Source organism: Mobula hypostoma, chromosome 4 (assembly GCF_963921235.1).
Source record: "Mobula hypostoma chromosome 4, sMobHyp1.1, whole genome shotgun sequence".
NCBI classification, from domain to species: Eukaryota; Metazoa; Chordata; class Chondrichthyes; order Myliobatiformes; family Myliobatidae; genus Mobula; species Mobula hypostoma.
This window is the reverse complement of record NC_086100.1, coordinates 193,650,713-193,666,530: the sequence shown is the minus strand read 5'-3', so window position 1 is coordinate 193,666,530 and position 15,818 is coordinate 193,650,713. Positions and strand designations below refer to the sequence as shown.

At 41.7% G+C, this 15,818-nt stretch overlaps 1 protein-coding gene across 1 annotated transcript in view; it reads right to left on the bottom strand.

Annotated features, from left to right (window-relative positions):
* npm1b (nucleophosmin 1b) overlaps positions 1-15,818 on the bottom strand; it is a 113,554-nt gene that overhangs the window by 63,967 nt on the left and 33,769 nt on the right. Inside the window, exons 6-7 of the mRNA XM_063047150.1 lie at positions 12,795-12,907; positions 7,921-8,047 (exon numbers count right to left, since the gene is read on the bottom strand). Coding sequence (XP_062903220.1) covers positions 7,921-8,047; positions 12,795-12,907 — 240 coding nt within the window. The remainder of the gene's footprint in view (positions 1-7,920; positions 8,048-12,794; positions 12,908-15,818) is intronic.

Sequence of the window (15,818 nt, the reverse complement as noted above, 5' to 3'; positions counted from 1 at the left end):
TAAGTGTTTGCTTATTCATTATGTGATCAGATTGGATGTTTAAGGAATCGTGTTTCAGCCTGAGAACTGAAGTCACGATGAATCGTCAGAAGGACAGTGAGGTTCGCTGGGATGCGCGATATAGCTTTTTTCATCTCTCCTCACAAGGCACCAGCTGTCTGCGTTCGCCTGAGCTCTGCTGCTTCCACGGTACACAGTATCAGGTTTACTATTACTGACATGAGATTATGGCATTTTGCGGCAGCAGTACTGTGCAAAACATAAAAAGAAATTAGTATGTTACAATAAGAAATATTAAAAAAAAACATAAGTAGATCAAAAAGAGAGCAAAAGGTGAGATAGTGGTCATGGGCTGTTCAGAAATCTAATGGCAGAGGGCAAGAAGTTGTTGATAAACTGTTGTGTGTCATCTCCACAAAATCAGAATCACTATTATTACCACTGACATTTGTCAACAAATTTGTCATTTTGTGACAGCAGTACAGTGCAAGGCACAAAAGTACAATAAATTACAGTAAGAAATATAAAAAAACAAATAAATAAGTAATAAACACAGAAAAGTGTGTTGCCTTTACCATTAATCGAGGGGTCCGTGAATCCTAGGTTGGGAACTCCTGTATCGGATACTATCTCCAAAGAACACATATGGAACTTCCCATAGAGTTACAGATAACTTGAGCAAAGACCCAGCACTTTGGAATGTGTATGAACAGTTGCCAGTGAGGTTTGAAGCTGCCCTCTAAAGTGCCTGGACATGAGCAGTTACCCTTTAAAATGTACCTAAATGAAGAAAGCCATGTTCTAATTAAGGGTCTCAACCCAAATTTCCACAGATGCTGCCTGACCTGCTGAGTTCTTCCAGCATTTTGTATGTGTTAAGCCATGTATAGTGCTCCTTTGATCCTTATTGCGATTTAAGATTGTTTAATGTCATTTCCAATACACAATGTAAAGGAGAACGAAATACTTGTTAACTCTGGATCTGATGTAGCACCAAAGATAAACACAATAAAATAAAGAAGACAATCATATAAAAAACACAATAAATATAAATACACAAGTTAGCTTATATACATAGATTGACTTCATGTCCATAAAGTCACGTTAGACACAGGAGTGTCTGTACGCAAGGTGACTGACAGGAAATGACTAAGTAGTGGTGGTTGGGGGTATGGAGGGGTGGGTTAGTGGGTGGAGGTGGTGATCAGCCTTACAGTTTGGGGAAAGTAACTGTTTTGTGAGTCCGGAGACCCTGGTATAGATGCAACGTAGCCTCCTCTCTGATGAGAGTGGAACAAACAGTCCATGAGCAGAGTGGGTAGGATTCGTCATGATGTAACTGGCTCTTTACCGGTACCTTTCTGTATATTCTGTATGCCCTTGATAGCAGGTAGGCTGGCATCTGTGATGTGTTGTGCAGTTTTGCCTACCCGTTGCAGAGCCTTCCTGTCCGTCGCAGTGGAAATTGCTCAATGAGAGGTGACCACAGGACCTGGTATGTCAAAAGTGACTGAAACATGCACTCACACCACAAAATATATGATTTACTGGATATCTGATGCTGGCAAAACATGGAATACACTAAACTGGATCTCAACCTGAATTACCCTGCCAATTTTTTCAAAACTGTCTAACGTAATTTACTGCAATTTTGGATTACAAAAGCCTTGCAAAAAAAAAGGACCCCACAATCCAATTTCTAGGCAACCGTTTTTTTTCCACACATTTACAAAGACTTGAGACTGGTTAGAGAGTCAGCTGCACAACCTAGTGGCTATATGGAGCAGGACACCACACTGATCTTCACTAACCCAGGTATTCCATCCAAGTCAATTATGTTGCTGGGCCATAATTGGTTTTGTTCATTTAGATTCAGTTTAGTTTATTGCTATATACACAAGGGTGTAATAAAATTCCTTACTCTTGTGAGGCTTACAGTATTAAGTACAACAATAAATATGACTCGTGTAAGACAGCAGAAGATTGTAATGCAAACTGAAGTCGTGCTAAAGAAATGCTAATGCAAATCAAAATCACTTTATTACCAGTCTGTGAAACACACCAGAATTAACTGTGGTTCAGTGCCAAACATAAAACACAGGACAATACCATAAAAGACAGAATCAGAATCAGGTTTAATATCAACGGCATAAGTCATGAAATAAAAAAATGAATTACGGTAAGTATATGTACATATTAAATAACTAAATTAAATAAGTAGGGCAAAACAAGTAGTGAGGTAGCGTTCATGGATTCAATGTCCATTCAGAAATCTGATGGCAGAGGGGAAGAAGCTGTTCCTGAATCGTTGAGTGTGTGCTTTCAGACTCCTGTACCTCCTCCTTGATGGTAACCTTGAGAAGAGGGCACGTCCTGGGTGTTGGGGGTCTTTAATGATGGATGCCACTTTTTGAAGGTGTCCTGGATGCTAGAGGGGAGTGCCCATGATTTATTACTTACTTATTGACATACAGCACGGAACAGGCCCTTCTGGACCTTCGAGGCTGCGCCGCTCAGTAATCCCCCAATTTAATCCTGGCCTAATCGTGGGACAAGTTACAATGACCAATTAACCTATCCGCAAGTATGTCTTTGGAATGTGGGAGGAAACCGCAGCACCTGGAGGAAATCCACGTGGTCACGGGGAGAACATACAAACCCCTTACAGGCAGCGACAGGAATTGAACCCAGGTCACTGGTACTGTAAAGCGTTCTGCTAACCACTACGTTACCACAGCCCCATGATGGAGCTGACTGAGTTCACAACTTTCTGCAGCTCACTTCGATCCTGTGCAATTGCACCTACGCACCCCCCCCCACCCCATACCAGTCGGTGATGCAGCCAATAGAATGCTCTCCATGGTGCAGCTGTAGAAATCTGCGAACATCTTTGGTGACATATCAAATCTCCTCAAACTCCTAATGAAATATAGTTACTGTTGTGATTTCTTTGTAACTGTATCGATATGTTCGGTCCAGGATAGATCTTCAGAGATCACAATAGCACCCAACAATTTACAAGACAATAATGCAAACAGCCGTGAGAAATCAACAATTAGCAGAAAGGTCACAAGCACAAACATCAATAATCAAATAATCATGTGAATGTATGAACAGAATCAATAATTATCAACAGATCAAGAAGAGCAGGAAAGACTGATTTAATGGACAATAACAGAATAACTGAGAGAGAGGTAAGAGTTCGAGAACACAGCATCACCAGCAAGTTGGGTAGGTGAAAGATCCAACTGGTCCAGAGGTCTGATAGCAGTGGGGAAGATGGGATGTGGATGTGATTGACAATGCAGCTAAAGATAAAGATTCACTTCATTTGTCTCATGCACATTGAAACACACAGTGAAATGCATCGTGTGCATCAAATCAAATCATCGAGGATTGCGCTGGGTGTTTCAATGTACACGTGACAAATGGAGTGAATCTTTATCATGATACAGGCACAAACATAGTACTTACTAAACCATACACCTTTCAAGTTCACTTTATTGCCATTCAATCATACATACATATATTATCAAATGAAATAATGTTCCTCTGGACCAAGGTACACAACACAGTATATATAACTCACGCACACAACACGTGGAATATTATCACCACAAAAAAAAATTAACTAATAATTTTTCTCTGTACCTAATGTATGTATCTGTGATGCCTCTGTCCATTTTTCATTGTAGTAGTGTGATCATTTGAGTCAAGTATGATGTTCGTCCAAGGGGTTGCCTAAGGAGGTGGCGGATGGTTATGTGAGCAGCTGGTGCATATCACAAGTCCTCATTATGTGACCACTGATGCCAGGCAGACAACCCCTGAAGTATTGTTAATGGCTGGGGTCACACGTCTTCTAAATACACTGCCCAGTAGAAAGTAAAGGCAAACCACTTCTGTAGAAAAATTTCCCCAAACAATCATGGACATGAAAAGACCATGATTGCCTACGGCATAAAACACAACACATAACAAAGTAACACACATAAAAGTTGCTGGTGAACGCAGCAGGCCAGGCAGCATCTCTAGGAAGAGGTGCAGTCGACGTTTCAGGCCGAGACCCTTCGTCAGGACTAACTGAAGGAAGAGTTAGTTCTCTTACTAGCTCTTCTTTCAGTTAGTCCTGACGAAGGGTCTCGGCCTGAAACGTCGACTGTACCTCTTCCTACAGTTGCTGCCTGGCCTGCTGCGTTAACCAGCAACTTTTATGTGTGTTGCTTGAATTTCCAGCATCTGCAGAATTCCTGTTGTTTACATAACAAAGTAAATTCCATTAAATGGATCCACATTCCTCCAACCCTCGATGGTCTCAGCCCAAAACGTCGACTGTTTACTCTTTTCCAGTGATGCTGCGTGCCTGCTGAATTCCTCCAGCATTTTGTGCGTGTTGCTTGGATTTCCAGCATCTGCAGACTTTTTCTTGTTTGTCCCTCCATTCCTGCAGATTTGTCATAGAGACAGAGACTACAGCATAGAAACGGCCCTTTGTCCCAACTCATCCACACCGACTATGTTGCCCAGATATCTATTCCCATTTGCTTGCACTTGGCCTGCAGGTCTCTAAACCTCTCCTATCCATGTACTCCGCTTTTGAATATTGCTAATATGCCCACCTCAACTGTTATTTCTGGAAGTTCATTCCAGGTATATTGCCTGTAGAAGCTGCTTCTGATGTTTCTTATATACTTCTCGCCTCCAATCATAAATCTATGCCCTCTTGTTCTTAGCATGTCCACCCGGGAAAAAGACGATATGCTTTGACTCTGTCTATGGCCCTCATAATCTTATGTAGCTCTATCAGGTCACCCCTAAATTCCAGGGAACAAAGATCTACTCTTCTTAACTTCTCCTGTAACTCAGGATCTCAAAGCAAAGCAACATCCTGGTAAAACTTTTCTGCACCTGGACTAGTTTAATGACATCTTTCCTATAAGTAAGTGACCAAAACTGTACACAATACTCCAAGTGTAGCTTCACCATTGATTCATGTGCACAAAAAGCACATATGCCCAGTAAACCTGCTTTGAATCTTGCCTTTGGAGTGAACATTAGCTCAAGTTAATGTTAATGTTAATATTAACGGCTGTTTCATTAAGATTATGTTCCTTTGCTCAGGTTATTAATAGGGTGAGTGAAATACGCAGTGAGTAGAGGTTTCATACATTCCTAGACATAGATTCAAAGTAAACTGTTTATCAAAGTATGTGATGTCACCATATACTATCCTGAGATTCATGTTCTTACAGGCATTCACACTAGAACAACGAAATATTATAGACTCAATGAAAACAAATCTGTACGCAAAGATTGACAAACAACCAATGTGCAAATATAAAAGAATCAAACACAGTGGATTCTGGTTAATTGGGCCAGCCACTTATTTTGGACAACTCTTAAAGACCAAAAACTAATTCAGCAAACAGCCAGGACTCTCTTCATTTATTTGAGATACTAATATTAGGATAGGAGACTATTACGAACAATTTCTAACTTGCATCAGTTGCATGTGTTTGTGTTCAAAAAGCAATAGTTTTTGTCACAGATAGTTCAATGCTCAAAGTAAACTTATTATCAGAGTACATACATATCATTACATACAACCTTGAGATTCTTCTCTGTGGGTATACTGAGCACACCTATAGAACAGTAACTATAAACTATAATCATCAGAAACTGTAATCAAACTGTGCAAATGCCATTATAGATAAACGGCAATAAATAACGAGCATGTGGCCAAGTGGTTAAGGCATTGGACTAGCGACCTGAAGGTCGTGAGTTCCAAACCCCAGCCGAAGGAACGTGTTGTGTCCTTGAGCAAGGCACTTAATCACACATTGCTCTGCGACGACACTGGTGCCAAGCCAGTAATTTATGGGTCCTAATGCCCTTCCCTTGGACAACATTGGTGTCGTGGAAAGGGGAGACTTGCAGCATGGGCAACTGCTGGTCTTCAATGCAACCTTGCCCAGGCCTGCACCCTGGAGAGTGAAGACTTTCCAGGCGCCGATCCATGGTCTCGTAAGACTAACGGATGCCTTTATATTATAAATAATGAGCATGACATAACAAGATAAAAGAGTATTTAGATGATTGTAGTTATTCCCTTTTGTTCAAGAGCCTGATGATTAAGGGGTAGTAACTTAAACCCGGTGGTGTGAGTCCTGAGGTGCCTGTACCTTCTACCTGACGGCAGCATGGCCTGGGTGGTGAGGATCTTTGATAATGGATGCTACTTTTCTATGGCAACGTTTCATATAGACGTGCTCAATGGTTAGGAGTATGTACTGCGCTTAATTCACTATCCTTTGAAGGATTTTCCGTTCAAAGGCATTGGGGCTCCCATACCAGGCTATAATGCAGCCAGTAAGCACATTTTCTAGCAAACATGTATAGAAGTTTGTCAAGGTTTTTAATGACATGCCGAATTTCTGCAGACTCCTGAGGAAGTACAGGCACTGTCGTGCTTTCTTCGCAATTATATTTATATGATGGGTCCAGGACACCTCCTCTATGATAGTGACAGCCAGGAATTTAAAGTTTCTGACCCTCTTCATCTCTGATCCTCTGATAGTTGGAGAAATATTCAGGAAGATAATTCAGAACTTTTTTGCTCACTGCAGTTTCAAGTATTGAGGCTTGAAGGTGCCAGAAATGGCTGGGAGTGAAAATGAAATGAGTTCACTTCAACAAATTAGAAACTACAAAGAACTTGAAGGTAATGACAACCATTTTGAATGTTACCATGAAAGTGAATATTTGGAGAATGCAATAGCTGAAAGCATTGTATGAAGGCCTCCATTATTTCCACTTGGTGTTGGCACCGAATTTGTTCATTTACAGTCAATCAAAAGAATACAGCGCAGCAAACACTGGATTAATTCCTCCATCAATAACTATTAGAAACTAATACAGTTTTATGGTACTGTAGTTGTATTGTTAGTGCTCTAATTTGATTTGTATTTCATTTAAATACATAAATTGTTACAGCTAAATGCAATGTCTTTTTTATACCTTTTTAATTATTTCCATGAAACTTCAGCTAATTGGGGCAGCCACTTAATTGAACCAAAATGCACACATCCAGAATAAACAATTATAAATAAATATATAATACCAAGAACATAAGTTATAGAGTCTACAACTTACCTAACTCAATGGGAGATCAAGCACAGTGATCTCTGAAATACATATTCTTCAGCAGGGGGTCATTTAAGAATGGCAAATATTTATCAAGTGGCTATCTGTACAACCTTTCATATCCTTATAATCGAAAAATAGTAAATACTTCAAAATTACCAAAAATGATGAAATTTATAAACACCATGGGGATTTATAATAAATGTCCATATAATTCATGATAGTTGTTTTAAGCATCAAAAATCTTTTAAGAGAAATATAAGAAAATGCATTTATAAATAAATAAATAAATAAATAGCAGATTGGTAGATAGACAGGTAACAAAAGTAATTTACTTTGGAATAAACAGCATCATCACTGACTAATGCATCCCTTTGTATATACTGACTTAAAATCTCTCTGTATCCCTTCACTGTAACAGGCACAATTCTGTTACTACCCCTCTATGGCTTCACACGTTCGTTCTTTATAACCCCACAGCTCTGCAGCCTTCAGCCACCATGAAAACAAGATCTCTGAACCAACTTCCTTCATAATCTGGAGAACTCCAAAAAGTCTTCACAGAGCTATGGTACTAAATTAGACTCGAATTGGAATCTTGCTTTGGACCAACTTGTAAAGGTTGCGTCCCTGCATTCTGCCTCCTACTAACACCCAACCGCATCATCACGTGGGACTTACTGCTTCTATTATATCCTTTGATCATTTACATCATTGCGGAGATCATTGTATTGTCTACACTAATTACTACAATTGGCAAGCATTATGTTAACTCACGTTAACTGTTTTTTTCAGAGGAGTCTTTGGAATTTCATCTTCTTCATCTTCATCATCCTCATCGTCATCTTCTTCCTCATCATCATCATCATCTTCGTCGTCCTCCTCCTCCTCTTCCTCCTCCTCACTGAAAGGCAACATGGTAAATTCAGGAGGAAGAAAAAACAGTAATTTCCAGTTCCAACACAACACAAAATATAAAAACAAATTACTTTGCGACACAGATTCTGCAAATGTTGGAAGTCCAGAATAACACACATAAGATGCTGAAGACACTCAGTAGGTCAGGCAGCATCTATGGAAGGGAATAAACAGTTGATATTTTGGACTGAGACCCTTCATCGGGATTGGAAAGGAAGGGGAAGAACCTAGAAAAAGCTGGAGAGGAGGAGGAGTAAAAGATTAGAGGTGATAGGTGAGGAAGAAGGTGGGTGGGTAGGGGAGGAGAGGATGAAGTGAGAAGCTGGGAGGTGATAGGTGGAAGAGATAAAGGGCTGCAGAAAAAGAAATCTGATAGGAGAGGACAATGCTGACAAAAAGATTGCCAGCATCTGCAGAGGCCAATACATTGCTCCAAGCAGATGAACACATTAGTTGTTTCTCTTTCCATGGATGCTCTTTGAATTTTAAGTTTGGAGTTCTAGAACCTTTCACATTTAGCTTTTCGCTGACTAGGGTTTCATATATAGAGACAGGATATTATAAAACATTTCAAGTATTTCCCTTCATTCTCCTGCCCTGACTCCTCCAGAACTATAACACTTTGATCTGTGTGCTATGATTCACACAGTGTATTTTATGCACTTTTTTTTAGGTACACCTGCTTGTTAAAGTAAATACCTAATCAGCCAATCATGTGGCAGCAACTCAATGCATAAGAGCATGCGGACATGGACAAGAGATTCAGTTGTTGTTCAGACCAAATATCAGAATGGGGAAGAAATGCAATCTCCGTGACTTTGACTGTGGAATGATTGTTGGTGTCAGACAGGGTGGTTTGAGTATCTCAGAAACAGCTGATCTCCTGGGATTTTTACACATATCCAAGTTCAAAGTTCAAAGTAAACTTATTAATCACAGCACATATTTATCACCATACATATGTACATACATACAGAACCCTGACATTCATTTTCTTGTGGGCATACTCAGTAAATACAAGAAACACAACAGAATCAATGAAAGACCACCCCCAATCAATGTGCAAGAGACAACGAGCTGTGCAAATTCAAAAAGGAAAAACACAAAATAATAGTAATAAATAAATAAGCAGTAAGTATCAAGAATATAACACAATGAGTCTTTCAAAGTGATTCCATTGGTTGTGGGAACAGCTCACTATTAAGTTGAGTGAAGTTATCCCTTTGTTTCAAGAGTCTGATGGTTGAGGGATAATAACTATTCCTGTACCTGGTGATGTAGATCTTGAGGCTCCTACACCTTCTTCGTTATGACAGCAGCAAGACGAGAGCATGGCCTGGATGGTGGGGGTCCTTGATGATAGATGATCCAGTCCTGTGACAGTGCTCTGTATAGATGTGCTCAATGGTGGGGAGGGCTTTACCTGTGATGGACTGGGAAGTATCCAATACTTTTGGTAGGATTTTATGTTCAATGGCATTGGTGTTTCAATGCCAGGCCCAATGCAACCAGTCAGTATACTCTCCAATGTACGTCCATATTAGTTTATCAAAGTTTTGGATGACATGCCAAATCTTCGCAAACTTCTAAGAAAGTAGAAGGTGCTGCCATGCTTTCTTCATAATGGCACTTACTTGCTGGACCCAGGACAGATCCCCTGAAATGATTACACCAAGGAGTTTGACCCTAGTCACCTGATTCCCCAATGAGGACTGGCTCATGGATTGCAGCCGTCCTCCTCCTGAAGTCAATAATCAGCTCCTTGGTCTTACTGAGTGCAAGGTGGTTGTTGTGGCACCACTCAGCCAGATTTTCAGTCTCCCTCCTATATGCTGAATTGTCACCACCTTTGATTCCGCCAGTGCCAATCTTGAACATGGCATTGCTGCTGCACTAAGCCTCACAGTCATAAGCATAAAGTGAGTAGATCAGGGGAGTAAGTACACAGCCTTGTGGTGCACCTGTGCTGAAGGAGACTGTGAAGGAGCTGTTGTTGCCAACCTGACTGAGTGGGGTCTGAAATCGAAGATCCAGTTGTACAAGGAGATACTGAGGCCATGGTCTTGCAGCTTATTGATTCGTTTTGAGGGGATGATAGTACTGAATACTGAACTGTAATCAATGAAGAGCATCCTGTTGAATGCATGTTTGCTGTCTAGATGTTAGAGGGTTGAGTGAAGAGCTTCTGCTGTGAGCCTGTTGCTCCGGTATGCAAACTGGAGAGGATCCAAGTCACTTCTCAGGAAGGAGTTGATATGCTTCATCACCAGCCTTTCTAAGTTCTTCATCACATCCAATAGTACATACTACTGGATGATAGCCAATGAGGAAGGTTACCATCTGGTATGATTGAAGCCTGCTTGAAGCAGGTGTGTTCCTCAAACTGCCAAAGCAAGAGGTTAAAGATATTGAACAGTCCAGCCAGTTGATCAGCACAGGCCTTTAGCACTTGGCCAGGTACCCTGTCTGGGCCTGACACTTTCCATGAGTTCAGCCTCCTGAAGGATGCTCTCATGTCGGTCTCAGAGACTGAAATTCCTCCATGTTTTGATGGTCAAAGGGAGCATAAAAGGCATTCAGATCATCTGGTAGTGAAGCCTTGTTATCGTCTACGTTGCTTTGTTTCACTTTGTTGAATGTGATATCTTTAAGCCCTGCCACAGCTGTTAAGCTTTCTTTAGTGATTCAAGTTTGATCCAGAATTAACACCACACGTGAGCTGTCTTTCTGGAGATTCCAACAGTCTCCGGAGTTTAGAGAGAATGGTGCACAAAACATACAACATCCAGTGAGTGTCAGTTCTGTGGGTGAAAACACCTTGTTAATGAGGGAGGTCAGAGGAGAATGGCCAGACTGGGTCAAGCTGACAGGAAGGTGACAGTAATTCAACTAACCACGTGTTACAACAGTGGTGTGTAGAAGAGCATCTCTGAATGCACAGCACATTGAACCTTGAAGTGGATGGGCTACTTCAAGACCACAAACATACACTCAGTGGCCATTTTATTAGGTGCAGGAGCTACATGAGATTCTGTCTGCTTTTTAACAACATTGTTGTACTGACATATGGCATGATCTGTCTAGATGGCACACAAACAAATGTTTTTTGCTATCTTAATACACGATAATTTTTTATGGCATCCGTTAAGTCTTGCGAGACCATGGATCTGCGCCTGGAAAGCCTTCATTCTCCAGGGCGCAGGCCTGGGCAAAGTTGTATGGAAGACCAGCAGTTGCCAATGCTGTAAGTCTCCCCTCTCCACGACACCGATGTTGTCCAAGGGAAGGGCAAGAGCCGATACAGCTTGGCACCAGTGTTGTCACAGAGCACTGTGTGGTTAAGTGCCTTGATCAAGGACACAACACGTTCCAACTCACAACCTTCAGATTGATAGTCCAATGCCTTAACCACTTAGCCACATGCCCCCCCACACACACACACACACACACACACACACACACACACACACACACACACACACACACACACACACATATTGAAGGACTATTAATCATATCACAATCATGTCATCTCTCACTCCCTTCTATCCACCTCTTCAAAACTGGAACACATCTTACAATACTTGAAATAAATGGGATCTAATCAACTTTTATCCAGTCTCTTTTACAGTGATGGCACCCTTCGTCCAGGTAACTGCATACCTACAAATGTTTTTTGAACACCATGATGGCCTTATCAAATGCCTTATACTTACAGAATAAATGACAGGATTCCGAGGAGCACTAATGTACAGAGGGATCTGAGCGTCTAGATTCAGATTTATTAATCAAATGTACATTGAAATATATAGTGAAATGCGTCGTAGGCAGTAACAACTAACAGACCCAAAGATGTGCTGGGCACAGCCTACAAGTGTCACCACACATATCGGCACCAACACAGCATGCTCACATAGTTCAACAGAACAACACAGAACACAAGAACCAACAAAACAGCAACAAAACAAGCCCCATTCCTTCCTTGCATCCATCTAGACACATGTTGTAAACACAAGAAAGTCATCAGATGCTGGAAATCTAAAGCAACACACACAAAATGCTGGAGGAACTCAGCAGGTCAGGCAGAATCTTTGGAAAATAGTAAACAGTCGACGTTTCAGGCCAGGATCCTTCTTCAGGACTGAGAAGGAAGGGAGAAGTTGCCAGAATAAAAAAGTGGGGGGGAGCTGGAAGGTGACAGGTGAAACGAGGTGGGTGGGAATGGTAAAGAGCTGGAGAAGAATGAATCTGATTGGAGAGGACAGTGAACAACAGGAGAAAGAGTGGGGGGGGGCAAGAAGAAGTATTAGGCAGGTGAGAAGAAGTGTAAGGTCAGAGTGAGGAATAGAGGAAGGGTCGGGGGGGTGGGGGGGTAGTAGTGTGAAATTTGTTCACCAAAATGGGAAATCAATATTCATACCATCAGGTTGGAGGGTACCCAGGCAGAATATAAGATGTTGCTCCTCCATCATCAGGGTGGCCATGGATCGACACATCGGAATGGGAATAGGAATCAGAATTAAAGTACTTGGCCACCAAGAAGTTCCGCTTGATGCGGATGGTGCGGAGTTACTCAACAAAACATGATATCGACAACCCAAAGAAGAATAAAGTTTGACGAGTTAATGTTTCTTGCAGCCTTGAATTGCTATAATCAAGTGTTTGAACCTGTGTTACCCTGAAAGAGGCACCCACCATTTATTTGGCTGACTAGGAAAGGAAGAACTACTCACTCATCCTCATCTTCTTCATCATCATCATCGTCATCATCCTCTTCATCATCAGCGTCATCACCTTCATCACTTTTAGTTTTAGCTTTCGTCGACTTTTCTAACTTTGCAATTTTCTACAAACATAAAAGACAATTAGTTCAGGGCTGGCAGCTACTTCAAGGTGGCAATCTCTATTCAGTGGAGAACGTCCGGACTGATTCACAATCAGATTCATTTAGTTATTGCTTGCACATCAAAACATACAGTGAAATGCAACACCAACACAACCTAACGATGCGCTGGGGGCAGCCCACAAGTATCACCACATATTTTGGTGTCAACATAGCATACCCATCGTATTCAGCAGAACATTGGCTGGTTAGTTAGGGTTTAGTAGGTTCAGTGAATACAAGATCAAACATTCCAAAGAACTGGCTTTCACAAATGGCAAAGAGCCTCCTGCCTGAACCACTCTTCTCTTCCCAAGAATCTTTTGCAATGATATCTAGAAGCTTTGATAGTGGGTCGCCAGCAATCAAAACTGCCTGCTCTTATACCTAGAATATACAGTACTGTGCTCTTAGGTGTGTGTTGTGTGTATGTATATGTGTATATTATTTATATATATATAAAAAAAAGACTTTTGCATAGTTCTGTATTTGTCAATGTGGAGTACAGAGCAAGTTTGTAAGTCTGGCAGGAAGCAAAGGATATTGAGAATAGAGGGGGTGGCGTGCCACAGGAGGGGTGTGGGACAGCTGGCAGAAAAGGAAGTGTCAGGGGCAGTGATGGCTCGGATGCAGACACACCCAGCCCTGAGACACCAGACAAGGTAATTTGATTCCAAACAATTGGTTTATTGATGATTACAGAATGTCTCCCTAGTGCTTCCAGTTCTCCCCCCCTTCTCTTTTTCCCAACCATGATTCCCCTCTCCCTGCCTATTCCCACTCTCAGTCCACAATAGACACCAATATCAGAATCAAATTTTACTCGCATGTCATAGTTCTGTGCAAAAGTCTTAGGCTCCCTAGCAATGTGACTAAGGTGAGAAAAGGTCAGATGCGTTCAAAGTAAATTTATCATCAATGTACATATATGTTACCATATATACCATGAGATTCATATTCTTGCAGGCATTTACAGGAAAAAGAAAAATATAATTTTACAAAAAACTATACCTTTTGAGTTCAAAAATCAAGATGTTATGTTGCAACCTTATGAAACTCTGGTTAGACCACATCTGGAGTATTGTATACAGTTCTGGTCACTCCACTATAGGAAGGACATTGAGGTTTCAGAGAGGGTGCAGAAGAGGTTTACTAGGATGCTGCCTGGTTTAGAGGGCATGTGTTATCACAAGAGGCTGGATAAACGTAGGTTGTTTTCTCCAGACCAGCTGAGGCAGAGGGGAGATCTGATAGAGATTTACAAGATTATGAGAGGCATAGATAGATAAGAGTATCTCTTTCCCAGGGTTGAAATGTCTAACACCGGAGGGAATGCATTGAAGGTGAAAGGGGGTTGGTTCAAAGGGGATGTGACGGGTAAGCTTTTTAACTCAGAGTGGTGGATGCTGGGAATGTGCTGCCTGGCGTGGTGGTAGAGGCAAATACATTAGAAGCTTTTAAGAGACATTTGGATAGGCACATGGATGTAAAGAAGATGGAGGGATATGGACATGGTGGAGCTAGGAGGGATTCATGTTTGAGTGGTTTCGATTTGTTTTTAGCTGGTTCGGCACAACACTGTGGGCTGAATAGCCTGTTCCTCTCATGCACTGTTCTATCTTCTGTACATAAACAGACATTGACTGACAAACATCAATGTGCAAAAGAAAAACTGAGCACCTGAGTCTGAAAGTCATAGAATCAGTTCAGGTTGAGGTGAGTGAAATTATCCACACTGATGGTTGAAGGATAATAACTGTTCCTGAACCTGGTAGCATAGGACCTAAGGCTTCTGTATATCCCGCCTAAGTGTAGTAGCCAGAAAGGGGTGTAACCTGGATGTTGGTAGCTCTTGATGATAGATGCTGCTTTCCGTTGGCAGCGCTCCCATATAAACGTACTCCAAGGTGGGCAAGGCTTTGCTTGTGATGGACTGGGCCGTATCCACCACCTTCATCCAGTAGCACTGCGATGAAATGCTTTGAGAAGCTGGTGTCCAACTCATGCCTGAGAAGCGGCCTAGATCTACTCCAATTTGCCTAACAATGGGTCCACAGCAGATGCCATTTCATTCGCTCTTCACTCAACACTGGAACATCCAAACATAGACTACAACTCAGCATTCAATACTATCATCCCCTCAAAACTAATCTATAAGCTTCAGCACCTTGGCCTCAGTACCTCCTTGTGCAACTGAATCCTCCATTTCCTGACTTGCAGACTCAGTCAGTTCGGATTGGCAATGACGTCTCCTCCATAATCTCCATCTGCCATATTTAAGTTGCCTGATAACACCACTGTCGTTGGCCAAGTCGACGGTGGTGAAGAATCAGCAAATTGGCTGATTGGTGCCACAACAACCACCTCCTACTCGACGTCAGCAAGACCAAGGAGCTGCTTACTCACTACAGGAGGAGGAAACTGAAGGTCCATAAGCCAGTCCTTATCGGGGGAATTAGAGTTGAAGAGGGTGGGCAGCTTTAAATTCCTTGGTGCTATCACTTCAGTGGATTGTCCAGGGTCCAGCACAGAAGTACCATTTCAAAGCAACACGGCTATTTTCTTAGAAGTTTGTGAAGATTTGTCATGTCATCTGAAATTTTGACAAACTTCAATACGCCAATGCTCTTGAAAGGAAGAGCCTACAAAAAGTCATAGACACAGCCCAGTAAATTTCTGGTAAAGCCCTCCCCACTATTGAGCACATCTACAAGGAGCACTGTCACAGGAAATCAGCATCCATCATCCGAGACACCCACACTGCGCAACCCCCCTCCCCCACTATCCAGGCCCATACTCTCTTCTCACTGCTGTCATCAGGAAGGAGGCATACCACCTGTTTGTTAATGCAAGTATCTAATATGGGGTCTGATAT